Source organism: Stegodyphus dumicola, chromosome 2 (genome assembly GCF_044657685.1).
Source record: "Stegodyphus dumicola isolate Sdum_Otavi_A_Nest chromosome 2, ASM4465768v1".
Classification (NCBI taxonomy): domain Eukaryota; kingdom Metazoa; phylum Arthropoda; class Arachnida; order Araneae; family Eresidae; genus Stegodyphus; species Stegodyphus dumicola.
The window spans coordinates 81048406-81076153 of record NC_140769.1 but is presented as its reverse complement, the minus strand read 5'-3'; the positions used below and the strand labels follow the sequence as shown (position 1 = coordinate 81076153).

Genomic DNA, 27748 nt, shown 5'->3' with positions numbered 1-27748 from the left:
GAAATGTATGTATTGTATGTGTAGATGTATGTGTTCATGTTATGCATGTATATAGCTAAATTTTGAATTGTGAAAGAAGGAATGAAGTAAGTTTAATATAAATAAAGATATTAATAAATATATACTAAATTCAATTAACACCAAGGAGCTAAAATTCTGAGAGCTAAGTTTTTAATTATCCATGCGATTTTTACAAAACTTGGCAGTTTGGCATAATTTGAGTTGTAGAATTAAAATAGGTAAAAAAAAGTATGTCACTTTAGAAAAAGCCTGACTTTGTGCTAAAATACATATGCTTGAACAATGCCAAGTTGAGCTTTTGAGATATGAAAATCGCACGTTAAATTCTGCCAATCGGCCCAGTAGAACCGGATAGAACTGCCCCCTCCTTCTTTTTTTTTCCTGTGTGTGTGTGTATGCAGAGTGTATATCCATCATTAAGCCACAAAATATCAGTGACGCATGTACTGAAATGCAGATATAAAGAAGCATTTTTTAATCTATGCCTTATTTTCTTAACAGTGGCAAGATCATTCAAGAATTTAAAAACATATTTTAAGATAAAATCTGCCATGTGAGCAATCTGCGATTGCAAGGTCATGGGATGATGTGTCTGCAGATATTTTTTTTTAATGCTTTGCATAATTTATGATCATTTACCATATTTCATGGTTATCATGATGATGATAATAGCTGCAAATATGAATGTTTCTGGACATCACAAACTACATATAAAATTTTCCAGTTAATTTGGAATCTGTGGAAAAGTGATAATATAATGGGTATGACATAACATTAGTTTCCCATTGCAATGATATCAACTAACAAATGAATGGCAAAATCTGTATTATATTTTTAAATCCAGAATATATTGCTGCAAATAGTGAAGAAATTGACAGTGAGATTGTTGAGGGGAAAAAAGATCTCAACCCACGCTTTAGTGGGATTTTGATGTGACACTTACAGGTCTTGAATAATGGAATTTTATGACTAAACTTTATAGAAATTTATGACTGAAAAAAAATTATATATGTAAATTTAAAGAGAAAGTATTAAGGGGGAGTAAATAAATAAGTAACTTAAACAACACATGTTTAATAAAACAAACAAATAAATATTGGGCCCTTTTTTTTTCTGTAAATTTTGATTCCCTTCAGGTTTGCTTTACCACTTTATGAAAAACTATTTTATATTTTTAATTTAATAACTTATAAATTTCATCTTATTAGATTAAACTGATCTAAAATATAGAAAACAGAAGTTATGCCAATTCCAGCTTTCAGACTTTGTACTGTACTACATTTTCATGAAATTTGTGAGTATACACTTCAAGGAATAGCCCGATGGTAGCAAAAACTAGACCTTTATTATTAAATTTTAAAGTAATATGCATAATAATACAGTAGTATAATAAAATAGCACACAATATTGTTGGAGATACTGTTAGAAATTTCTGTTTCAGAATATAAGTTGTAATACAGAAGTATGAAATCAAAAGCAATAGAAAACATACCAAAAATTAGTAACAGGCTCTATAACTGAAGTACAAAAGTAAGAGGCATAATACTGAAAATTAGTAACAGGCTCTATAACTGAAGTATAAGAGGCATAATACTGAAGAAACATGTTTTTCCTCTTAAAGAAGATTGAACTGAGAAAGAAATGAGTTTAAATGCTATATATATAAAAAACAAATTTTTTTAAAGCGTTTTATCTATGAAAACTTTTGAAAACTCGTAACTTTTAAAACTTGAATACCTCTTTTACACATGCTATTAACAAGCTATGGATATTTACAGAAATGAAAATTCTCATATTATATTAACCCCCTGATTGGCATGGGATTTCACTAAGAAAGCTCAGATTTCCCAAAACTGCACTGAACCTGGATTTATGTACTTTTAATATATGCTTTAATTTCTTGGGTATATATCAACATGCACATACATATACTTTTAAAGATGCCACAAAAAATATTCTAGGCTGCACATATACATCCTTGCTTTTCAGAAGGTTAAAACATAAATAAAGATTAAAACACAACCAAAATTAAACATAAAGATTAAAAAATAACCAAAAATATTTTAGGCTGCATATAGTATACACCCCGGCTGGTCAGATGGTTAAAACATAACCAAAAATTTATATTTAAACAATTTCTTAGTAATTCGGATTTCAACACCAAATATTTGAATGTCAAACATGAATTTTGCAAAAATAAAAGTACTCAATTCATAAATTTTTTATAAGGAAATTATTTGTTAAACTAGTAATATTTAGAGAAAAAAATATAAACATTTACTTTCTTTCTCTCCGAGTGTGAGATTCAATACTATCAATTGAAGTTGTCTCGCATGTTTCTTGAAAATACCCGACATGACTAGAGAATTCTTCATCACTTAGAGAAGCATCATCAGTCTGAAATATTAAACAAATACATGAAAGCTAATCACATTATAGAGGAAAAAAAAATAATTCTGAAAACACATACTAGCAATTACAGTCTATGGTGAAAAAATTTTTCCATGAATTTATAGAACATACTTCTAATTCATATTTGAATTCGATTAAAAAATTATAACATATAATATTAGATATACTAAAATATTTCTTTAATTAACCTTCCAGTAGGCGCGCTCTTATTTATTTCACGAGAGAGCACGTGTCGTAATTTTTGCGACAGAATGCTTTTGTCTATTATTACAGATTTAAACTGTTAAGTAAGCGAATGTCGTTTGTAGGTACATCTGCTGTACATATAGCATTTCATGGATGCTGATGGATAGTTTCCTTTCGTTTGTACACAAACCACAAGTTCCTCGTTTCAGTACCTGCTGCTCAAATGTTTCTTCAGAAGGCAATGCATAATTCATATTTAGAAATATTGAAATATCACATGGCAATGATGAGATTTTGACTCGAGCTGTAAGGTGTTCTTTCATACTTGGAGCTAAGTTTTTCAAGACATTTTTTCAGCTTTGTTGAGCATCAGGTTTATTTAGCAAGTATAAAATTTGTGCATTTATTCTGGCAATGATTATGAAGCTGTAAAAGACTGCACATGGCCATCTCCTTGTTATCCGTAATACTGAGTAAGTAGTGAACATCTTGTCAACAGTATCAACCTCTCCTTTTGTAGAGTTGTACAGGTTTATAATTTCAGATTTATTAATATTTGGTGTGTCATGCATTGTTGAAAGTAGTATAACAGCTCTGTGAGGAACATACAAAACACGAGTTTTATCTTTTTGAAAGCCAAATATACTCGACCTAACGATCCTTTTTTTACATCGCAAAAACTCTGGGGGAGTTTCTTTTTGTTCTTTTTCAGGGTTCCTACCAAAATCAGTTCAGTCAGTAACCAGTCTTTTTACAACATCTAGTGGAGAATTTGAAACTACATGTGGGCCATTTGGTTGTGATCCACAATAAATTTCAAGATTATATGTATAAAATGCCTTTGAATCACACAGAGTGTACATTTTATTCCATATTTTGAAGGTTTACTGGGGTTACATTGAATAAACTGGCAACGACCACAAAAGGAAGGCAGCATTTCATTTATTGTAGCAAATTCACTCTATAGCAGTCATAGCAGTTCCTTAGAAAACTGTCAAATAATTGTTCGTATAGCTGCTAGTTTATTTTACACCTGTTTTTCAATTTGTTATGTCATCAAATCGAAGACATCTTGTTAGAAATAAAAGTCTTTTATAACTCATGACTGCACTTGCAATTTGCACTGCTGTGCCATTGTTTGTAAATAACTCCTTGACATTGATATGATGCACTATTTTTACTCTTATCAAATACAATAATCCAAAATATGCCATCATTTCACATCCTGTAGTATTCTGGCAGTCTCTTTCTCTCTAGTAATCATGTTTCCCTCTCAGATGACTTATATATTAGTTTGTATATTTCAAAATTTCATCAATCATGTTTACATCAATTATCTTTGTAAATGATCCAATTTCATCATTTTTTGCAAAACTTTTCATACCAGGAAGAACTTTCACAATGTTCAACTTTTCAGTTTTGGAGGACTTGGCATATTCCCTTTATAGCACCTAGTAATTTTTTCTTTACCAATATGAACATCTTCATCTTCAATTGATTCTTCATTATCTTCAGACATAGATTGCTCAGATTCACTGCTGATAGAATTTACTTCAATATTTTCCTCACTAAGATCACTACCACTGTCTAAAAACATTCCAGCGTCAGTCCTTTCCTTTTCTTCATCAGACAATTCTTGAGGAATATGTGGGGTACCTTCCCATTTTACCAGTTTTGAGGACATACTGACAAAAATATACGAATATATAGTTTTAAACTTTGTACAATGAATTAATAAATCAGTATAATATACATAAAAAACATTATAAAAACAAAACCTTAAAATATGTTAAAAGAATAATTATTAAATCTACTACCAAGAGCGGGCCTGAGTCATAAATTTTACGACGAAGTACAATACTGCATAAGACTTATATTAACTCGAAAACTGAAACTTGACCTTGGAAACAGGATAAACCTATTTCATCTTCAAGGGATGGAAAGCATAAATAAATAAGAATGATTCTACAACAGCTATTCTCAACCGATGGTATGCAAAGAAACAAAGTATTTGTAACAATTAAATTAAAAAATTAAATACCCCAACATCCTGTTCAAGTTTTCTTTTTTTTTTCTTTTTCTTTTTTTTCCTAACACTTGTAAATTTACGTGATCTGAGCTTTGTTTAAGGTCAACTGTCTCTCATAGACTTTAGAAAATAATTCTTTTTTATTTTTACAAAAATTTTTTAGCCATAGACATAACATAAGCATAAAATTTGATTTGTCACTAATCAAAAACTGATGTTTTTAACCCCTTGCCTGTTAAATATTGAGAAAAACATGCCAAAAATAGAAAAAAAAATTCTCTTTAATTTTGTTCATTATTATCATAAAAATGTTAGAAATGGATTATTAAAAAAAACTCAACGAAATAACCACTATATATTCAATATTTTCACATATATATGAAATGTTAATGGATTACAGTAATTTTTGCTCAAATTATAGCAAAATAAATCAAATGACATAATTTCCAAGATAAATATAATAAACTAATACAACAATATTATTTATGTCAACTGTCATGAATTCCATTTCCCTCAGACTTTTACATGAATGGGCCAAATTTTATGCAGTTTTGCATTAGGGTGTGTTTCAAGATATTCTTCATTGTTCACAAAATGCAAATATTTTTTTATCTTTGAAATCTATCGTAGGACATAACTTGGTGAAAAAATTGAGTTTCAAGACATGTCTTTTTTGACCAAAGTGTTCAGACACCTGACCAAAGTGTTCAGACACCCAATAATACCCTGTAAAACATGGAGCAACAGAAACATTTTCATTTCATGGTCCTTTGTAGGCCACCCACCTTTTTGATTGGCTTTTTGGCTTCAGATGTTGCCTTTCAATGCATTGCTGTGCATATCTATTAGTATCTTCCGTAATAGTGTGAATCAATGTCATTAAAAACTAGTTCAAAAATATTGTTTTTCTTGAGTAGAAGTAGAAGTGTCAATTGTTGCACCCACTTGTGGTTGTTTGAATGGGAATCTTGGCAGGGCTGGAGGAAGGTTATTCCAGCAGCATCCAGGTTCGGCATGAAAGAGTTCCTCTTTCGGCGTCACTTTCGGAATAGTCATATTCTTCTGTTGAAACACTGGTATCTGAGCATAAAGAGCCTAACAGGTATTCTTCATCATCTTCTGATTCCAACATTGCAAAAATAATATGGTTTGAATGAAATTTGGGAAGAACTGCAAAATTACAAAAATCTGACAAATGGCGTGAAACTACCGAACCTTTCCCGGGAAAGAATTGCTATCTATTGGGAAAATGGTAAATTACATATTATGCATTGGACGAACTGAGTTTGGGGTTCACAGAATTAAAACATCAATTTTTCCCTTGCTTAAACCAAGATCAGGCATTTCAAAATTAGCGCATTTGCATTGCCTGAACTGAGTATGGGTGTCATGGGCATGGGGTTAAATACAGTACTGGAAATTGATGTTCTATAAAATAGAAAATAAAAATAAGTTCATATAAAAAGATGATATATCACATTAATTCTTTTAGAGCTGATCGATTTATTAGCATGTCTACGCTTTATGCCGGCACCATTTCCGGGCTCATATTGCTCTACTTTCAATTAGAATAATTTTTAATGTCAATTTGCTATCTCTAACAGCAAGTACTTTCTCTTCTTTTTGCTTTGTATTCCTTACTTTTCCACGCGATTTGAGAATGTTGTCATTTGTTTTTGAAGAACTCGTAACATATTGTGCATTTAAATATTTGTGAAAAAATAATAGAACAAACTTCGATTTTCAAAATGGAAAAATGGCTAGGATTGACAAAGCGGAAAAGTGATGATTCACATGTGAAGGATCCAGGACAATCCACTTGTACTAAGAATATTGGGTTAGAGTAGATTTAAAGGGGCACCTTGGATTATCGCTAAGTTGTTGCTTCATTTACCGCCAAGATGTTGTTTCATTTATGGTAACCTTGAGTAGTTGAATGCTATGGAAAACCTCTCATGATGTAAGGTAATTGCGGTGATGCTCTTATGATGTAAGGTAATTAATAATTGCGGTGAATTTGAATAATGGGAAAAGATTTGGAAAGGCTTGTTAGCATGTTGGATTTTGGATAAGAAGTACATTGTTAAAGAAGTTATTTTGTGGTTTACATTGTAAAATGGCTGAATGTGGTAAGATTAATTTGAAGTTTCTGTACGATTTGGAGTGAAAGCATTAATTGACTGGTGTGTACATGAAGGTTTATTCAGTAGAAATTATACGTGTCCTGTTTGTAGGAAAGAAATGCGTATGTTTGAATGTTGGAGGATACTGGCACTACAGAGGATATTTTTTACTCTTATTTTCGTGAATTTATGTCAGACACCAGTACACAGATTCTAGTTCAGATAATTTTAGAAAGTTTTTGGATGCTGCAGGATGGATGCTGATGTTGGGAATTACTTTTGACAATAATATGCCATCAAGTTGGAATCACTAAATGAGTCCATAGTCATAGTAAAATTGGAGAGTCCAAAGTTCTAGAAAAATATCATTGTGTCATTGTGGATTTTCCATGAAATTATTACTAAGAATAATGCACAATGATCAGACGTTGCTAAACTGTTATGCTATTATGCATACCTATCGCATAATGTGATTACTGCATATAAATTATATACATTATCAACGACCTTTCCATGGGGATGCATGTTACATTTATTAACAAATTAATATGGATAGCCTCAGTATTATTTTAGGTTATAACAGATAGTAGAAGACTTACACTGAATTTCTAAATACTGTTTGAACATAATTACATAGTGTAAGAACAGTATATAGTATGACTATATACACATTCAGTATACATAGTATAAAACAGTACATAAGAAGACTTAAACCAAGTACCTAAATACTGACTGAATCCAAAAACTTCCTAACATTATCTGAACTAGAATCTGTATACTGGCATTGCCACATAAATTCACAAAATAAGATTAAAGAATATCCTACATAACGGCGTTCGACCGTACGCATTTCCGACGTTTGACCATACGCATTTCCTTCCTACAAACACAACACCTAATAATGGCTACTAAGTAAACCCTCATTTACACACCAGTCAAGTAATGCTCTTTTCCCCTTTCTTTCCAAATCGTACAGAAACTTCAAATTAATCTTACCACATTTGGCCATTTTACCATCTAAACCACAAAACAAACAATATACTTCTTAACCAACACACACACACTACAAGCCCTTACGAATTTACTGCAATTATGCAACCGATTACATCATAATAGGGTTTTCATAACATTCAACCACTCAGGCTACCATAAATGAAAAACTTCAAGATAATACAAGGGGTACCTTCTCTCTACACTAACCTCTATGTTTTGCATTTGGATATAAATTTAGAATTAATGCTAACGAAGTTAATCTTTGGTTTCCACATAATTCAAATAAAAGACATAATGTTAGAAATGAACATTAAAAAAATTTATACAAATAGTCTTTCTTGATACAGTCAAAAGTCGTTAATTCGGACACCCATAATCTGGAATGATCTATAATCTGGACCTCAAAGCTACAAACTTTCTGCGCATGCGTCGCATTCATGCATGTGCACAGGCGTTTAAGAGTGCGCGTAAGACCTTTACGGCTGCGAATATGTTTGTGCACATGCGCGTTTAATGTGTAACAGAGGTATAAGCTAAGCTAAAATTATCTAATTCAGTTAATATTGCACATTGCATTGCTCCTTAATCTTCGAATTGGATCCGGCTTATTATTTTTTGCAGACTTTTAGAACAATTTCATAAAAGTAAGCTTGAACTTTCGATTATGTCAAATAGAATTTCCGATATATATTTACTAATATGTAATTTATATCTACAAAGCGAAAGTATGTTTTGAAATCCGAAATCTGTTTATCAATTTCACGCCGCGGATTGGAAGTTGATCTGTCAGCACTATCCTTATCTTCAGGGCAGATGTTTTTATTTTATTTGGCTTATAATTCCTTACTAAGTGTAGTATTTCATGTCCATGTACTCCGTCTTTGATATGATTTAAATCAAGTTCCTCGTCATTATAATTCGCTTCCGATAGTGAAGAAAGTAACCCAGAGGTTATTGAAAACGAAAACATTTCCATTGACAAATTAGTCGGTATTCTCAACACAGCAATTATAGGACTTGAACAGCGGAACTTTGTAACTAAACAAGAAATTATGTCTGTTTAATAGAATTAAAGAGAAAGTATTATCACATGAAACGAAGCAACTTACATTGAAAGAAACGTTTAATAAAGTAAACAAATAAATATTAAGCTTTTTCTTTTTGTAAATTTTGATACCCTTTAGATCATAATTGTTCTTTATTTCATAAATTACGGTTTCATATTTTTAGTTTTGTAATTTCTGCATGCCATCTTACCAGATTTAAACTGATGATCTATAATCCGGAAAAATCGATAATCCGGACTCGACGAAGTCCCGACGAGTCCGGATTAAGGACTTTTGACTGTATTTGGAACTCGTAATGACAGCCAATAAAAAAGTGAAGATTTTCAGATTAAAAGTTTGTAAAAAGTTTAAAATGAAGTCAAAAATTTTTGTATACTCATACACAGTTTATAAACACGAGGATTTCATTATTAGGAGGTTCATAAAAATGTGAGCATGCTGTAATGTAAAATAAGGTTACATAATTCTCTTATATGCGCCCTTAGGTCGCCAAATGCGGCAATATGTGTTGTGCGCTGGTTTTTGGCACAATTGCATGTTCTGCTATGGCTTTGGGGATGATATTGGTTTCTATGGCAACCCTTTTTACGTGGAAACTTGGACTTTACTGTTGGCAAAATTTTTAGTCAAAAGCCTGGTACAACTATTTTTTCGGGTGACTGGAAATTCTACCAGTATTCAGAAGGAGGTGGTTTTGAACATTTATTTGTGAAAGATAATATCAATTTTGTGGATAGCGAGTCTGGTTGTCATATAAATATGATAGAGATTACATGGCGGCATGTTAAAGCTACATTGCCTATTTATAATCTGAAATGCGATTTTGAATTTTATTTTGTAGGTTTATATATTTTTTTTTCCATTGTTGTTCTGAAGCAGGAGATGCTGTTTTCACCTCATATTTGTTAAAAGTAACAAATATGAGGCGAAATTGTTCTGGTGATATTTGAAATTGGTATTTCTGCTGTTGTAGTTTAATTTATCACAAAGTTGTTGTTTAATTTATCACAAAGTTGTTGTTTAATTTATCACGACGTTGTTGTTTCATTTATCGCCACATTGTTGTATGATTTATGGTAACCTGAGTAGTTGAATGTTATGGAAACCCTATTATGATGTATTCGTTTGCATTATTCAGGAAAATTTTGAATCATGGGATATTTTGCAAGGTCTTTTGTGGTGTGTGTTGCTCAGGAAGTACATTGCTTGTTTCATTGTTTAGACGGTACAATGGCTGAATGTAGTAAGATTAATTTGAAGTTTCTGTACTTGAATTTGGAATGAAAGGGGAAAAGTGCATTAATTGACTGGTGTGTAAATTAAGGTTTACTTATAGCCATTTTCTGGACAGTCCGGAACTAAGTAGTATATTTTTCACTCTTATTTTTGTGAATTTATGTGGCGACACCGATATACGGTTTCTAGTTCAGAAATTTAGATAAGATAGGAAGATAACCATGAAATTTATATTATATTTCTGAAGAAAGGTAATTTATTACCTCATACTTGAAAGTTATCTGGCTTAAAAAGATTGCCTGGACTAGGAAGATTAGCTTTAAGTCATTTATGACGATTATTATAATAGTAAGTTTTTGGATGCTGTTAAGGAATTTTGTGTACCACAGACTGAAGAAAAACGAATTTCTAAATAAGGTAAGTGAATATTTGCTTTGCGTAGCGCTTAAATGCATAACAGGTTTTTCCTTTTTTATGTTATTTTATTGTTTGGTTTAAAATGCAGTTTATTAAGATTATGTATTTTTGTTTGCTTCTACTATAGAACTGAGGGCTTTTTTGACGTTTTACGTAAAAATATATCTATGTGTACGTGGAAAACTCAGGGAGTGCGTAAGGCATAGTTTGTGCAAATCTCTGATGTTTTTCAAAAGAAAATAGGTTGATGTGCACATGGATAAAGTCAAGGAAGTGAGCAATGCCATTTTTGTGCAAGTCTTGAATTTTTTTTAAAAGTGAAAATGTGTCAATGTGTACATGGATACCGAGTTTATGCAACTCTTTGTCTTGTTATTTTGACTTAGTGTAGCTGCAATTTTTGGAGCTGCAATTTTTGGTATAAAAATTGCTGCTACACAAGCCAAAATAACAAGTCAAAGAATTGCACAAACTCGGTATCCATGTGCCACCAAAAATCACCAAGTTTCGCCAAGGGGTACACTAAAAGATACTTTTACCAAAGCATTCATTCATGCTAAGTGCATTTTATTTTATTCTTGTTCTTATTTTGTAGAATGTTATATTCATTGTTTTTTTAGTACAAATTTCTGTTGTTATTGTTTTTTTTTAATTGTTTGAAATTTATTTTAGTTTATTTTGTTGATTAGTGCACAATGCCTAGATTGTGCAATTCATAGATTTTTTTTAAAATTTAAACAGAACGCTGTGTACATGGTATTCTTGAAATTTATTGTTGTTATGTTAATTTATTAAAGCGAGGTGTGCGTAGTTCGTAGATTCCTTCGCTACCTAGATTGTGCAATTCGTATATGTTTTTTTTAAGTTTAAACAGAATGCTGTGTACATGGTATGCTTTGAAATTTATTGTTTCTTTCTTATTTATTTCTTTGAACTTTACGGTACTTATGTATTATCGCAACCACCTCAGTAGAAGTCGCCAATTTTTCCGAAGTCGGCAAATTCTGGCAACTATATGCATAACAATTCTTTAGGTAACCATACCCATTGTAAGTTGCAATCCTAAAATTCACGAAATTGCCTTTTCCTTCTGTAAAAAATAGCCATCTGCGCCAAGGGGTTGCACTAATACGTAAGTACCAAATTTATTGTTGTTATGTTAATTTATTTAAGCTAGGGGTGCGTAGTTCATAGATTCCTTTGCTGCATAGACTTTGCAATTCTGTGATTTTTTTTTTTTTTTTTTTTAAGTTATAACATATTGTTGTGTACATGGATTCTTGTCAAATATTTTTGCTTACTTTACGTTTTTGCTATCTAAATTTTTTATTTTTGTTTTGGATTTTTAGCTTAAATTGTGTGTTCAAAATGTGGTTTTTGCACATGCAAAAATCACATTTTTGGAGCCACTTCAGGCTTAAAGTTCAAAATGTAGACTAAAAATGTAGATAGTAATATGGCACCATGGAGTTTCTCCCAAAAAATATTTGGTGAGAAATTTGTCGCCAAGCGAGGGTGTATATAAGAGTAGTTCCTAAAATAATAATAATTAAAGCAATGTTTTTTTGACCAGTTTATTTTGCCTTGGTAAATATTCTTCATCACTTCTCTTTGGAAAATTACGAGTCAGTTACATAATAGTAAGGTTAAGGTTTTAAAATAATTCAGATTCTAAACTGAAACACATATTTTGAAATTTCATTTCAAACTTAATTTATTTCAGAAAGTTATGAAACTGAAGACATAAGCACAATATAAATTAATGGTCATCAGACTTTGTCAATTCACATAACCCTTAGAACCAAAAGGATTTACCGGAGAACTGCACCCCATCCTTAGAAAAATATATCTTAAAATAATATTTAAAGTACATCAATATGTTATAGGTACTTTATATAAAAACAATGAAAGAAAAATGTTTTATTTTTCATGAAAAAATTTTAATATACAATTAATGTAATTTACTTATTAATAGCATTAACTCATGCTCCAGGTGTGACCTACCCTAGCATTATATCAAAGTGACAGTGATGTGCTTGCACTTTTTTACACAAACTGACAAAGTCCAGCTCTATTGATATTATCTGCATCACATTTCACATTCTGCATTTAATTTGTTTCTATATTTTGTTGTTGCATGTTCAAAAGATTTTTCACTTAGCTACATTGTTCCAAATGGTATTAAAATGTTCGTAGTTGTGTGAGAAATTTCTAGGTATCCTGCATGAACCTACAACAAAAACTTTAGAAGCAATTCTTGCTTAAATTTAGGTTTTTAATGTCGAATCTGTTATATGTTGATAAGCTAGTTCCTTTCTTTTATTGGCATGTGTTCTAATTTATGATAGTACTCAACTGGATTTTTTTTTATCCAGTCGTAGTTAGTTTTTTCTTCAGGGAAATATTCTTTTACAGATTTCTTCAATTGAAAAAGGTGCTCCATTGTAGTATATTTTTTTTTAATACTATTGTCTAAATTCAATTCAGATTCCATTAGAAAACTGTTTAGTTTTGCAAAACATTGCATGTCATTCTCTTATGCATGTGATGAGCACATATTTAAGCTTTTAAACTAATGTAACTAATTGCAGCTTCATATCTTTTAATTAATAAACACTAGTCAGCTAGCACTTTATAATAACAGTGCTTTATAATTTTCTTTTTGAATTTTTATTTTGACTCGTGAAAAAAAGGATTTCAAGAAAACACTTTGAAGACCACTGTTACATATCACAATAGGTTGCCTCTGAAGCAAAAGTATTCAGCAAAAGTAATTACTGTTATATGTAACTGTAAAATATATTTTTTATATATATAGTATGAAAATTTTAAGGAAGAGAATCTTCTGAAAATAATACGCACTTAATAACTAATAAAAATGATTTGTATCATAACAGAATACATTCACAAATGCATTTTTTACATAACATCTGAAACTTACCATGAAATTTATATTATATTTCTGAAGAAAGGTAATTTATTACCTCATACTTGAAAGTTATCTGGCTTAAAAAGATTGCCTGGACTAGGAAGATTAGCTTTAAGTCATTTATGACGATTATTATTCAAGTCCTATAATTGCTGTGTCTGATTTATGACGGTACTTTGTGGAACTTCTACAGCAATTTCACAAAAAAACTGAACTTGACAGAAAACATACAAAAAAAAATTAAGTCTTGTTGCTCATGTACATAAATAAAACATGAAGATCAAGTTCTGTCACTTGCATCTATAGTTAACATGCAAAGATCAGAATGACATTTTCTGTAATTAAAATGTCAAAACTTACAAGAAAATTTCCCTTATCAAGTGCATATTCCTGGTTCGTGTGCAGAGTTTTATATTAAAGCAATCAGAGTTTTCTATAGGCAGTCTTGGAAAAATTAGCTTTAACAAGTTAAGAGGAAAAAAAGCTTTGTTTGGAACATATAATGGGTTTTCATCTGCAAAGAACCTGTTGGCGTCATTCCAGTTTTATTTGCCAAGTTCACCAACGGTTGATATGATCAACGTACGGTTATCAAATATTACAACACATGGAAGTAAGCCATGTAAACCTGATATTTAGTGCATATAATCAAAATAGTGAAAGAATAAGTAACATAAATTCAAGTTAGCAGAGAAAGCAATATAGAGTCAAAAGTCGTTAATCCGGACACGTCGGGACTTCGGAGATTCCGGATTATAGATCATCAGTTTACATCTGGTAAGATGGCATGCAGAAATTATAAAATTAAAAATATGAAACCGTAATTTATGAAATAAAGAACAATTATGATCTAAAGGGTATCAAAATTTACAAAAAAAAAAAGCTTAATATTTATTTGTTTACTTTATTAAACATTTCTTTCAATGTAAGTTGTTTAAGTTGCTTCGTTTTTTACGTGATAATACATTCGCTTTAATTTTATAAACAGACATAATTTCTTGTTCAGTTACAAAGTTCCACTGTTCAAGTCCTATAATTGCTGTGTCGAGAATACCGACTAATTTGTCAATCGAAATTTTTTCGTTTTCAATAACCTCTGTCACTTTCTTCGCTATCGGAAGCGAATTAGGCTGATCTTTAGAATATGGTAACTGGTAGTTTGGCGACATTTTGGAGGCGATAAAGGTTACTACCTGGGACTTTGGTAATAATGTGAGCAGTACTCAGTTCCGATTATGCATTATTTTGTGTGAGGGAAATGAGAGATCATGGGATATGTCATGTGATATTAATGGACGAATTACGGTTCTTTAATCGGAAAAGGGGGGAAATCGGGAAAAATCTGGAAATTTTGTATTTGGCTTTATTCTGTGTTGTGTGAAACAGTGTTCGTTAATTTTTGGATCCCATGGTCCTAACTAAAGTGAATTCGAAATGGGTATTTAGTGGGATTGAAAGGGGTAGTAATAAGTGTTTCTTTAAGGTTGTGCAAGATAGAAGTAAAGATGTTTTATTAAGTTATTTATTTTACCTGGTACCTTGGTGTGAACTATAAGTATGATTTTAAAGATCCTGAAACAGAAATAAGAAAAGTTTATCGGACACGTAATCAAGATTCTGAAGAAGAATAGGTAAGTTAGTATTTTTAATTATTTGAGGATATTATTTTTATGCATTGTTCTAAATGTAAGGTGGAAGTAAAGTAATTTGCGTAAACGTGCATGGAAATAATTTAAATATTTGACACTAAGTATTTGTAACCATTTGTGATGTTTGCGGTATGAATTACTTAGTGACGTTTGTAATATAATAGATAATGTAGAGGTAAAAGTTTTTGGATATTTTATTTATTTTATACGGGGAAATGTTCATATTTGGAAAGGGTATATACTTTTTCGCGATCAGGTAATTTCATATATGTTCTTTTTACCGGGTTTAAAGATTCAGAAAATTATTATGCATTTTCGTGAAATTTTTCTAATTTATGAGAAAAAAGCAGTGTACAAGGATATAGTGAAGAGTGTACGCAATGCCATTTTTGTGCAATTCTGGGATGTTTTTTTAAGTAAAAATAAGTCGATGTGTACATGGTTTAGTGATATTTTAATTAAATGATAGTTATTTTGTGAATTTTAAGTTTGTAGGAATTTGGTATATGTTTAAGTTGAATTAAATGTGCATGGAAATAATTTAAATATTTGACACTAAGTATTTGTAATGCTTGCGGTTTGAATTCGTTGGTGACGTGTATAATATAATAGATGATTTAGAGGTAAAAGTTTTTGGATATTTTATTTATTTTATATGTGGAAATGTTCATATTTGGAAAGGGTATATACTTTTTCGCTATGAGGTAATTTCATATATGTTCTTTTTACCGGGTTTAAAGATTCAGAAAATTGTCATGTATTTTCGTGAAATTTTTTCTAATTTATGAGAAAAAAGCAGTTAGTGAAGAGTATGCGCAATGCCATTTTTGTGTAATTCTGGGATGTTTTTTTAAGTAAAAATAAGTCGGCGTGTACATGGTTTATGTGTATGTGTTATTTTGAAAAACGTGTAAGGAGTATGGTATTGTGCACTTTTTCCCAATTTTGCAGTGAATATTTGTCATGATTAAGCAGTTTTGTTAGATAAAATTTCTAGCATAAGTGTAATTCGGCTAGTAGATTGTTGGAAGAAGTGTTCAGTAGATAAAAAGAAAAGAAACTTGTCTTTACTTCGTGAAGACAAAACGGTGGCGGGGGAAAAAAATAGAGGGTTGCTGTAGGACAGTTGGTCGCCAAATTTTCTCAAAAAAAAATGCCAAGTTACCATAATGTAAAGATCAACCGCAAATTATAATGACGAGGAATTTGATTTAAATCGTATCAAAGATGGAGTACATCGAGATGAAATACTACATTTAGTAAGGAATTATAAGCCAAATAAAATAAAAACATCTGCCCTGAAGATAAGGATAGTGCTGACATAATCAACTTCCAATTCATTGTGCGCCGCGGCGTTAAAGATAAACAAACGTTAAAGTTTAGATAAACAAAGGATATGCCTTTATCCATTTTTTGCAGCAATTCCACTTTTTTTTAATGGACTTCGAAACATACTTTCGCTTTGTAGATCCTTTACATATTAGTAAATATATATCAGAAATTCTATTTGACATAATCGAAAGTTCAAGCTTACTTTTATAAAATTGCTCTAACAGTCTGCAAAAAATAATAAGCCGAATCCAATTCGAAGATTAAGGAACAACGCAATCTGCAACATTAACTGAATTAGATAATTTTAGCTTAGCTTATACTGTCTGTTATACATTAAACGCGCATTCGTAAACGTATTTTGCACACACGCATATTCGCAACTATAAAGGTCTTACACGCATGCGTCAACGCAACGCAGGCACAGAAAGTATGTAGCTTCGAGGTCCGGATTATGGGTGTCCGAATTAATGACTTTTGACTGTATTAAGCATATGGAAGTGAAAATTAAAAATTAACCGGTTAAACGTGATATACGAAAATAAATTTGTATTGAATTCAAGTTAGCACAGAAAACAATATATAAAGCCTAACGTGATAATTGTAATAATCATGTATAAGTAAAATAATCATGTAATAACGAGCTTTGTAATAATGACCCTTTTTTTCTTGGCAAAGTTATCTATTTAATGGAAAAAAAATAGTAAAATTCAGATCATTCTTTGAATATCTTTCAATATTATAAAATTTTTCAAAATGTTCCCATTTTTAACAGTGCAGTTTCTAAAGAAATTGTAAAAGTATAAAATTAAAAAGGCAATTTTATAATCAATATCTTCATTGCATAATTTCAAAGTACTTCCAAAACTATCATTGAAAATCAATTATCATCACATTAATGAAATCAATAGATAATTCTCATTTAAACAGAAACTTAATTGCAACTATCTGATCACATAAAAGTTTTTTTAGTAAAAAATTATAAAATTATATTCTGCTCTGACTTTTTTTTACTTTATATATATATATGTTCATGTATTGCACAAAAAAGCCAACATATTCACATTAAATTTGGCATATTAATTTTTATTAAGATTTTCTTTCTTTCTTCTCAGAACTAAACTTTCTTGCATGTAACTCATAGCAAGAACCAAGGAACATATTTATTATTCAGTGCTTTGCAACTGATATGCAGCTCATCAGCGGCCAAACAGTAAGGCGACTGAAGTCTGGTAGTTTAGTTAGCCAAGCAAATGAACTAGTTGCATGATTCTTTTCATAGTATTTCCAATATGCAACATGGATTCAAACCAGTTCCTCTCAGAAAGAACTCCTTTAAGGCATCCTTCCTCTTAGGCAGATATCTTTCCCATGCAAGATGCTTTATCAGCATAACATACTAAAATCTCTCAAAGATGAAAACTCTAGGAAATTTTGAGCTTTTGTGAAACAACTGCCTTACAGAATATGGCTGTTGGTGAAATTCAATATTAATGTTTATATGCGGTCTCAAAAAAATTCTCAACAGCTTGAAAGTGGTACGATAAAAGGTTGAGAGGTTCCATTATATGTATCGGGTCAGTCCATAAGTTAGTGCGCATTAAGAGTATACATGGACTTCACTATGATGCATTTACTAAAAAAATACGATACAACTCTAATATACGCCCTAATTTCACCAAATGTGGCAATATGTGTTCTGCGCTGGTTTTTGGCGCGATTGCGTGTTCTATGGCAACCCTGTTGACGTTGAAAAATCTTTCGCTGGAGCTCGTTGGTTCGCCTCTATGTCTGAGAAGATGGGAGGGAAAGATAAAATGGTTAGTTGTTGAATTGAAGTTCGGAAAAGGAAATATGATTGTGGCTATCCTGCTGAGGGGTAGTGGGTATTTGGAAGTGTGGAAAGAGGGTCTGGGAGATTATTTTTAATGGCAGTGCATGATAGAAGTAGGGATTTGTGATTTTATTTATTTGTGAACCATAGTATAAATTTTCTGGATAGTGTGTCTGGCTGTCATGTAAATACGATAGTGATTACGTGGCGGCATGTTAAAGGCGGTATGAAATTTATATTTCTGCTATTCGAAAACACATTAATTCATGGTAAGTGCATTTTATTTTATCCTTGTTCTTATTTTGTAGAATGCTATGTTCATTGGTTCTTTAGTATGAATTTCTGTCGATATTGTTGTTTTTTTTAAATTGTTTGAAATTTATTTTAGTTTATTTTGTTGTTTAGTGTCTAGACTGTACAATTCTTAGATGTTTTTTAAAGTTGAAACAGAACGCTGTGTACATGGTATTATTTGAAATTTATTGTTGTTATGTTATTTTATTAAAGCGAGGAGTGCGTAGATCGTAGATTCCTTCCTTGCCTAAATTGTGCAATTCGTAGAATTTTTTTAAAGTTCAAACAGGATGCTGTGTACATGGTATTCTTTGAAATTTGTTGTTGTTATGTTAATTTATTAAAACGAGGTGTGTGTAGTTTGTAGATTCGTTCGTTGACAACATTGTGCAATTCGTACATGTTTTCTTAAGTTAAAACATGTCGCTGTGTACATGGATTCTTGTTAAATATTTTTGGTTAGAAACTTTACGTTTTTGCTATCTAAATTTTTTGTTTTTGTTTCGGATTTTTAGCTAAATTGTGTGTTCAAAACGTAGTTTTTGCATGTGCGAAAACCGCGTTTTTGGAGACATTTTAGGCTAAAAGTTCAAAATGTAGACAAAAAATTTAGATCGTAATATGGCAGCGTGCAGTTTCTCGCTAAAAATATTTGGCGAGAAATTTGGCAACTTGAGGGCACATATCAGAGTAGTTCCAAAAATACAATTTTGAACCTGTTGAAACTTGTCATCATTTCACTAATATATTATTCAGTTCATCACCAACTTTCGTAAATATCGAAAGCATTTTAGTACCCATAGAAGATGAATATAGATAATCGGTACAAATGTGCTGTGCTACATTTTTTATTTTCGTGTGGTGAATCTGCCAGGTTTGCAGTGATAAAAATTAATAGTGTACATGGTGAACACACTATTTGTGTAAGGAATGCCCAGAAATGGTTTAAAAAATTTAAAGTTGGAAAAAGCAGCACTGATGATGAACCTCGTTCAGGATGTTTTGAACTATTAGAACCAAATCAAACGATTAATTCAGAAGTTTATAATGAATAACTTTACCATCTAAACTCAGAATTGATCAAAAAATGCTCACGATTGGTGAACATCAAGAAAGTGTTATTTCATCATGATAACGCTAGACAGCATACGGCTCGAACAACGCTGCAAAAAATTAGTGAATTTAATTGGGAGCTTTGCCACATCCTGCTTACTCCCCAGATATTGCCCCAAGTGATTTTCACTTATTTTGTGCCTCACAAAATTTTTTACTGGGAAAAAAATTAAATTCTTAACAAGATGTGCACAATGAACTTTCAAGTTTTTTTTGCATCAAAACCAGTCATTCTACAGCAATGGCATATAAAATCTGCCTGTAAGATGGCAAGACATTGTAGATAATGGAGGAAACTATATGATTGATAAAAATGTTAAATTGTGTTTCTTTGTATTATTTTAAAATTTACCAAAAAGTGCGCACGAATTTATGGACTGACCTAATATTATTATCTTCCTCTACAGCTGTTGCACAAGTATTAGAAAAATGTGTTTTAAAATTCAATTAATTTTATGAGTTTTTTTTATACACAACCAGTACTGCATTTGCTTCTAGTAAATACAATCCAATCATTACTGTTATGAAGCTGAAAAAAATTAGATTATCTGCAAAGAAGAAAAATCCTTGCCTAACCTCGATTTCGTTTTTAACAGGGTTAATCTTCTAATATCACAACTGTTGTACAGCTTTCTAAATACCGTATTTCAATAAATAATTTCTAACCAGATAACTCCTTTCATCAGAATATTTTCTAGCGACAATTATTGTTTCTGTACATTATTTTCATCTTACTTCGCAAAGGTGATCTATTTAAAATTCTATACACGAATGAATTTCACTCACATAAGAAGTGTAACTGGAATAGAAACTCACAAACTTTCAGAAAAGATTCTTCCCTTGGAACTCCCATATTCCCTAACACACAGAATGCAAGATTATTTGATTACCAAGCGTATTTTTGATCCCATACAAATTTCTTCATGACTGTATGGAGTGCTAATACAAAATTCAGAATTTTTTGCTAAACCAGGAGCATTTACACAGTCTAAGACACATCCTGAAGATGGTCATCGCACTACAATCCACTTCTGGCTAACATAAGCTGGTATGCCTGGTCACTTTATATATGAAAACAAAAGAGTCATAAAAAGTTTTAAACTTTCCTCTCGTAATTAATTAAAATACATGTAGACACTTACTTCATTCAAAATACTTTCTAATGTAGGAGGTGTATCAATAGTAGGCAAGTCAAATTCTTTATCGTCCAGCTGCATAAAAACAGAAAATTATTATCAAACATACCGCATAATGAAAATTATTTTACAATTAACAGAAACCACATGAAAATGCATTGCATTAATAAAACAGTAACACATATATTTTATCTCCTGTTTAGTTCAAGATATTTCCTACAGAAACTTTTAAGATTACTAAATGTGAACCTCTTCGATGTCAAAATTCAGATCTCCTAAAGCAGAAGGCGATATTTCTCGCCTGCTCACGGTTGGAGTTCCATAATCTTCAGCCATAGCACACCTAAACGAAATGTAAACAAACCGTTAGTTGTCTTAGATGTCACTGTCTTCTTCCCAAGGCCAACTTAAGTCTCGTTTCCACTACTGCGTATGAACATGGACCTTATAAGAAATAGACTAACCCAAACGGGTTTTCTCCCTCGTCTGAGGCGTTGCCGGCTGTCACATTGATAACATCCGGAGGAGTAGGGACGACTTGCACAAATTTAACATTGGTTGCCTATTGCAGCATGTATAATTGTCAAGAAAAAGCTGGTTTTAGCGCCTCATTTCACAAATTATTATGTTTGAAATTCAGATTGATTTTTAAAACTTTAGCATATTTAACGTTCCAAATAATTATAAAGGTATTGCATGCTTTCAGGGCTGGATATTTTTTTAGCTTTTCTCTTGCTATACGGAAATTTGTAACTACTTCTTTTAGAAAATAATATTTTAAATCTGAACTAATAGAAAATTTCAAACAAGCAATTTTCTCTTGCAATTTTTATGCTTTTTATTGGTGCAAATAAGTAAAAAACACTAAAATATTTAAAAACGAATTTTTGAAAGTTGCGTTTAAAATTCTAAATTGTGCTGCTTTTTTAAAATTATAGATGAGTATTATAGCACAATTTTTATAAAGGAATTTTATTTCAATTATATTTCATAATACATCATAGAGATAAACACTTTTGACTCCTTAAAAATTTTGATACATTTAATTCTAATATTAAAATTGTATTTAACCTTAATAATTAAATTTGCTTGTATTTTATAGTGACTATTTTTTAATTTATTTTTAGATCTGCATAAGATCTTTTTTATTTACTGTTAATTTAATTTTTTAACCCAAAAGCGGCGGTCGCCTAGAAAGGCTGTTAGTTTCGAAGCGGCATTTTGCTCTGTTTTACTATAAGTGTCCGTGTCTCCTTGCAAATTGTTGTTACCAAATATTATCGCCCTGTATTATATGCAAGGAAATTAAATAATGAAGAAATCTGCATGAATACATGTATGTTTCTTGCACTGTAACAAAAACGACAGTATCTAGAGCCATCAAATTTTGAATAATGTAATCCTCCAACCGAACATGGGCATCTGGACGGCCGAATTTCGAATTTATTTTAATCTATTTCATATTTTCTAAAACTTTAACGAATTTTTGATTAACAAACTCAACGAGTTCAGAGCGAGCACTATACGGAAAATAACAGTTTTATCTCCATTGCGGAAATTCTAAAGATATGCTGTTTTCAAATGTATGTGGTTTACGGGCGAAGAACATGATATTCAATAAATATAAGTAACACACAAAACTTTAAAAAAAGGTTCCTTTTGGTCGTAATATAAAATTTGGATGCTTCTAGCTTTTATTTTATCTTTTTCTTTTCCCTTCATTACGCTTAGCAAATTTTATGCTCCGAATTTTATGAATTATTAAAATAACTAATCCACTTTAATGTTAATAATTTAATGATCATATAATAAAAAAATATGATCGTTTTGTAATGTTATTATAGTTTGAAAAATCACTGCCTGAAAATTTTCATTAAATTTTTTAAAAAAATTATCAGATCTTGTTTAATTTTACCTTATTTATTTCAAAGCATCACGTACTATCAATCTTATTTAATTTTACTTTATTTTTACGCAAAATTAAGTTCATAAATTTTGTGCTTAGAGTTTTTACCGTTTTACCAAAGTAAAGATGTTTGTACAAGAATTACGCGTGAAAAATATGCGCGAAATGCAGTAAAAAGTGCTTTAATGAGATATATTAAATACTATTTGGAAAAAACTGTGGCTTTCATAATCTCATCACTATACAACGTATCACATTTAATAATTAAAAAGAGTTATGTGATACAAACGCCATAGGTTTCAATGTTAAAGTAAACCAGATCGTCCCTACTCTTTCTTGCCCACATGTCGGTGACGCGCACCACGCCCACTGGGTTAGTCTACTTCTTATAAGGTCCATGCGTACGAACGCGTTGCGTCAATTGAAGACACGCCTGCGGCATCCGTACAAGCGTTTCCACTGCCGCGTATGCGTAGAATATCTTTACCTTCAGAACCCATTTTCGATCCGTAGTACAAAAATTTAAAATCACCACAGCTACTATGCGACCTCTTCTTGGTAGAAAAAGCAACTTATCTACTACAAACAAATTAATTCTATATCGCTCTATACTGCGCCCAGCTCTTCTTTATGCAGCACCGATCTGGGGACATGCAGCTAAAACCAATATTAAACAATTACAAATTCTACAAAATAAAATTTTACGAGAAATTATCAATGCTCCTTGGTATATTCCCAACATCTATATTCACAGAGACCTTAGAATCGAACTTATTCAAGAGTATATTAAACGATTAGCGGTCAACTTCTTTTATTCAGTACAAACCCACAGTAATAGCCTTATTAGCACTCTCAGACACTCCCCGCGTACCAGAGAAAAACATCGTTACCCCTGTGACGTCCTTCCCACATAAGAATCACAACCTTAATTGACTCATTCACGCAAAACTGACTCTGCGGTTTTACCACTCGCGGCTACATCTTATAACGACACTGAACTTGACACCCCCCTTTTTTCGTAGCCGCTATTGCGGACCTCACTCTCTTTCATCCGCCTCCCACATTCCTTTCACCCGTCTCTTTCTCCCCCCCCCCGATCTTTATCAGAAGTCGAGTAAAAATATGTTTCTACATCTTGACACTCGAGAATAAAATACGATTTGTGTGTAGAATATTTTCATTTTCCGCCGCCAGGTGTCACTGTAATATTTTGGCGCCATACAAGCAGTTCGCGAGTTACGACGCTGAACATCTGAATTTTTCCCGCTTAAGCGAGTATTGTTTGTTTTGGATTTGATATGGATCCTGACGTCAAACGCAGAAAAGTTTTGTTTACTAAATTCCATGTTATTGGAAATTTTTATTTCTGCTTATGAACTACGAAAGTAAAGTTCGCTAGCAATCTTTAGATAAGTAAGGTTATAATGCATATTATGAACATCACTAATTCCATAGAAGCTGAAGTAAATTTAAAAAAATTTTTTGCGTTTCTAGAAGCCTTAAATATTAATGAAATAATATATATATTATTAAAACTAAAATGTACTGTTAGTGAAAAAATAAACAAATAAATAAATAAAATAAAAAAGTTACAGGAATTAAAAAATAGTTGGTACTTTAAAAATACAGAGCAACTGTAAAGAAAGGTTCACAATATTTACACAAAATTTGATATGCTTGTATACTGCTGACTTCAGGGTCATAGCTGGATAATTTATTAGAAATCTTGTTTGTTTTAAAATGCACTATAGGCAGTTATATTTTATGCATAATCTATAAAATATTATTTTTAATTTAAACATTTTTAATAGCTCTTTTTATAGAAGAAGTTATAAAAATAATATTTTTCTCTTTATATATACACACATGAGGTAAAGAAAATGGAAATATTTAATTAATTAATTCCTGCGCTTCTGCTGGAGAGGACTGAATTTAAAAGCAATTATTATAGTAATTTTTTGTTAAAAATGTTTAGGGCATTAATACTGTCTCATGTTAATTGGAATGAAAGTTCAGAGTCGTAAACATCCCAAAGTCTGAGCACATGTATACACATTCACATAAAAGTGAAACGAAAAAATCTATATATATGTACAGGGTTTCAAAATAAATGAAATTTAAATAATTCTCTTGCGCCATTGTTGCAAGGAATGAAATTTGAATTTAACAAACATTTTCTATTCGTAAAAAGCAAATTTAAAGTTATTTTGGATTTTGATACTTGCACTTGATTTACAAATGCTCTCAGAATTTAAATGATTGATATTGTAGATTAGTTCGCAGCAATAATTAATCATTTATTTATTTGCATTAAATTTCATTAACTTTAAATTTGCTTTTTACGAATAAAGAATGTTTGTTAAATTCAAATATATATGTACAGGGTATGCTTTAAATTAGTATTATATAATTTTCAAACTTTTTTTGCGAGGGGAAATTTAGGTAAATAAAAGCATAAATAAAACAATATATTTAACGCATATAATAACAGAAATAAATTATAAAACACGAATATAGATCAAATTAGAACAAAAAACTGAGAAAAATGCAGACAGGATGCAAAAAGCATATGGGATTCGAACTCACGACCCCCAAAAGTAAACATTATTACCATGAGCTTTACAACTAAGCTCCATTCACACGGAAGTCGTATGCATATTTTGGCTTATATACATCATCAAGTAAATCAATTCTTAAAACTAAATTTTTTGGTTCTATTTCAGTGTGCTATCGTCTGAAAAATTGCCCAGAGTTTGTTCTTCAGCTTCTAGTACATTTTTTACAAAAAAACATTATCTTTTAAAGTGGCGTTCCGATTGAAGTTAAGCGGGCTGCTAAAAATATATTTCAGGTGCTTACAAATATATGTTAGCCAAAAAGATATATTTATAAAGGGAAATACATACTCTTTAATGTAGTGGAATATTTAAAAGGCTATCGAATTTAATTTATAATTAACGTTTTTAGTTTTTACCTGTTTCAAAAGAAAAAAACAACAAATCTTTTAATCATATCTAATTTGCTATAGCAGTTTGATATAGTCAGATATTCATTTTTATTAAAGGTAAATGAGTATGCAGAACTAGGAAATAATTGTCAGGACAAATTTTGCTATTTCATGGACTTGGAATTAAAATTTTTGGCCGCTGATTTTCTTGAACTGAATTTCTTGGCCGCCTGATTTTATCTGCGAACAAGTACTGTAGTTGCAGTTATCTTATTTTTCTTATCTTTTTTTAACTGAATTCAGCTGATTGCTGACTTTTTCAGTACGCAAATTTCTCCATATAATGTTAATTCAGCTATAATGTATTTTTTAGCAAAACATTCTTTCCCTAAGCCAGCGTTCATCGCTACTTCTGCCGCCATTAATTGTTGGTGACAACACCTGATTGCTCCTTTTTACCACGTGACCACAACGCGTCCGCAGACATACGGATAGAAGTTGAACATTGTTGAACTCCATCCGTATGTCATCCGTCACCGCACATCGACCGGATTGCAGATGTCAATCAAAGTGAATTCGCTCGCTGATTGGAGAAACGCATAGACACTGCAACGCATACGTAGCAGTGGAAACGAGCCTTTATAATCAAGGCCTGTCAGTGTGAAAATATTCTTTTGTGTTTTCGGTTGCCTGCGTGATATTCCTACTGACCGCAAGATGGCGCTACAATTCTGCTACACTTTGCGATGTTTACAAAAATCGGAAAAGTACCAAAAAGGAATTCTGTCTTCAAAAAGGAATTGTGTACTAGAAGCTGAAGAACAAAGTTTAAAAACAATTAATCCATAGTAGTCAGAAATTGTTGATTTCTTATTAGTAAAAATATTTTAATTAGAAGGAAAGCATGGAATTATAAGCTATCTCATCTTTTTTTTCACACATAAACACCAGCTATTTGATCTCGATTTTAATTCCTGCTTTCATCTAGACATGCGCTATTCTGAACTGTACGCATTACAACTATTTATTCTAATTTAAAGGTAATTCAGAGTATACACTTTATTTTTTAATTATTTATATAGTAAGAAGTTAACAGATAGCTTCAGATTATGTACTATTTCAGTGAAAAATTTTCAAATTATTTCTATCGGCTGTACTTGGCCAAAAAATAATTTAGTATCCCCTATCAAAGATGTGATTAATACACCGTGATCTAAAATTTGTATATCTGTTTCCACGGCATTGGAATAAAAATACTAAAGTAGAGATTAAAGTAAAAATATTACTTAAAGAGATTAAATTTTACATACTGAAGAATTTTTTTTAATTATTAAATAACTGTTTTTAGGAAATCTTAAACAATAAAAGTTTAAATAATGCAGATTTTGATCTCTGTGCAGTATTTGCATTGCAGATATTCAAAAACATTCTAAAATTATTAGGCGAAAGAAAAAAGTCTTACTATGGCATAGATTTTGAATGAAACTCAAACTCAAAGTTGCTTTTTTGACTAATTTTAATATTACACAGGTGTGTTCCTCTTCACTTTCATTTGTATTCTAAATTTCATTGATGTTAATATTAAGAAACTAGTAATTGAATTAAGTGCATTGCAGCAATTTACATTTTCAGTGTTAGATAAACTTCAATTTTTCAAATGAAAATAATGAAATTTTTGATAAAGCTATTGATCAAATCAATCTGTTTGTTATAAATAAAAGAGACACAGACATCATAAAATATATTTTAACAGCACACAAAAAATAATAACTCTCATAATCACAATATATGATTAAGAAAACGTTCAGTTCTGTATATCAAGGATAAAATTTGAAAACTTGCAATGGCTGAATATAAATAATATATCCATCACACATGCCCACAATGCTAAGTAGAATGAGGTATATACACAATTTTAGATATATATGCATTTAAAGTTAGGCAAAAAAACAAGCTTATTAAATGCATCACTTAAATATACAGCAGGTAGACATTTTTACACACATACAACATTTATCAGAATGACATGTGTATAAAATTTTATGGCTGGCAGCGTGAGATACTGATATAGTTCATTATCAAGAATAATGTATACATGAAATAAAATTACTGAATTTTACAAAACAA

At 31.0% G+C, this 27748-nt stretch overlaps 1 protein-coding gene across 1 annotated transcript in view; it reads right to left on the bottom strand.

Moving 5' to 3' along the window:
- Vps8 (vacuolar protein sorting 8) overlaps window positions 1-21221 on the bottom strand; it is a 155212-nt gene extending 133991 nt beyond the window's left edge. Inside the window, exons 1-3 of the mRNA XM_085810815.1 lie at window positions 21018-21221; window positions 20775-20843; window positions 2303-2418 (exon numbers count right to left, since the gene is read on the bottom strand). Coding sequence (XP_085666941.1) covers window positions 2303-2418; window positions 20775-20843; window positions 21018-21104 — 272 coding nt within the window. The 5' untranslated portion in view covers window positions 21105-21221. The remainder of the gene's footprint in view (window positions 1-2302; window positions 2419-20774; window positions 20844-21017) is intronic.
- Window positions 21222-27748: the final 6527 nt, after the last annotated feature.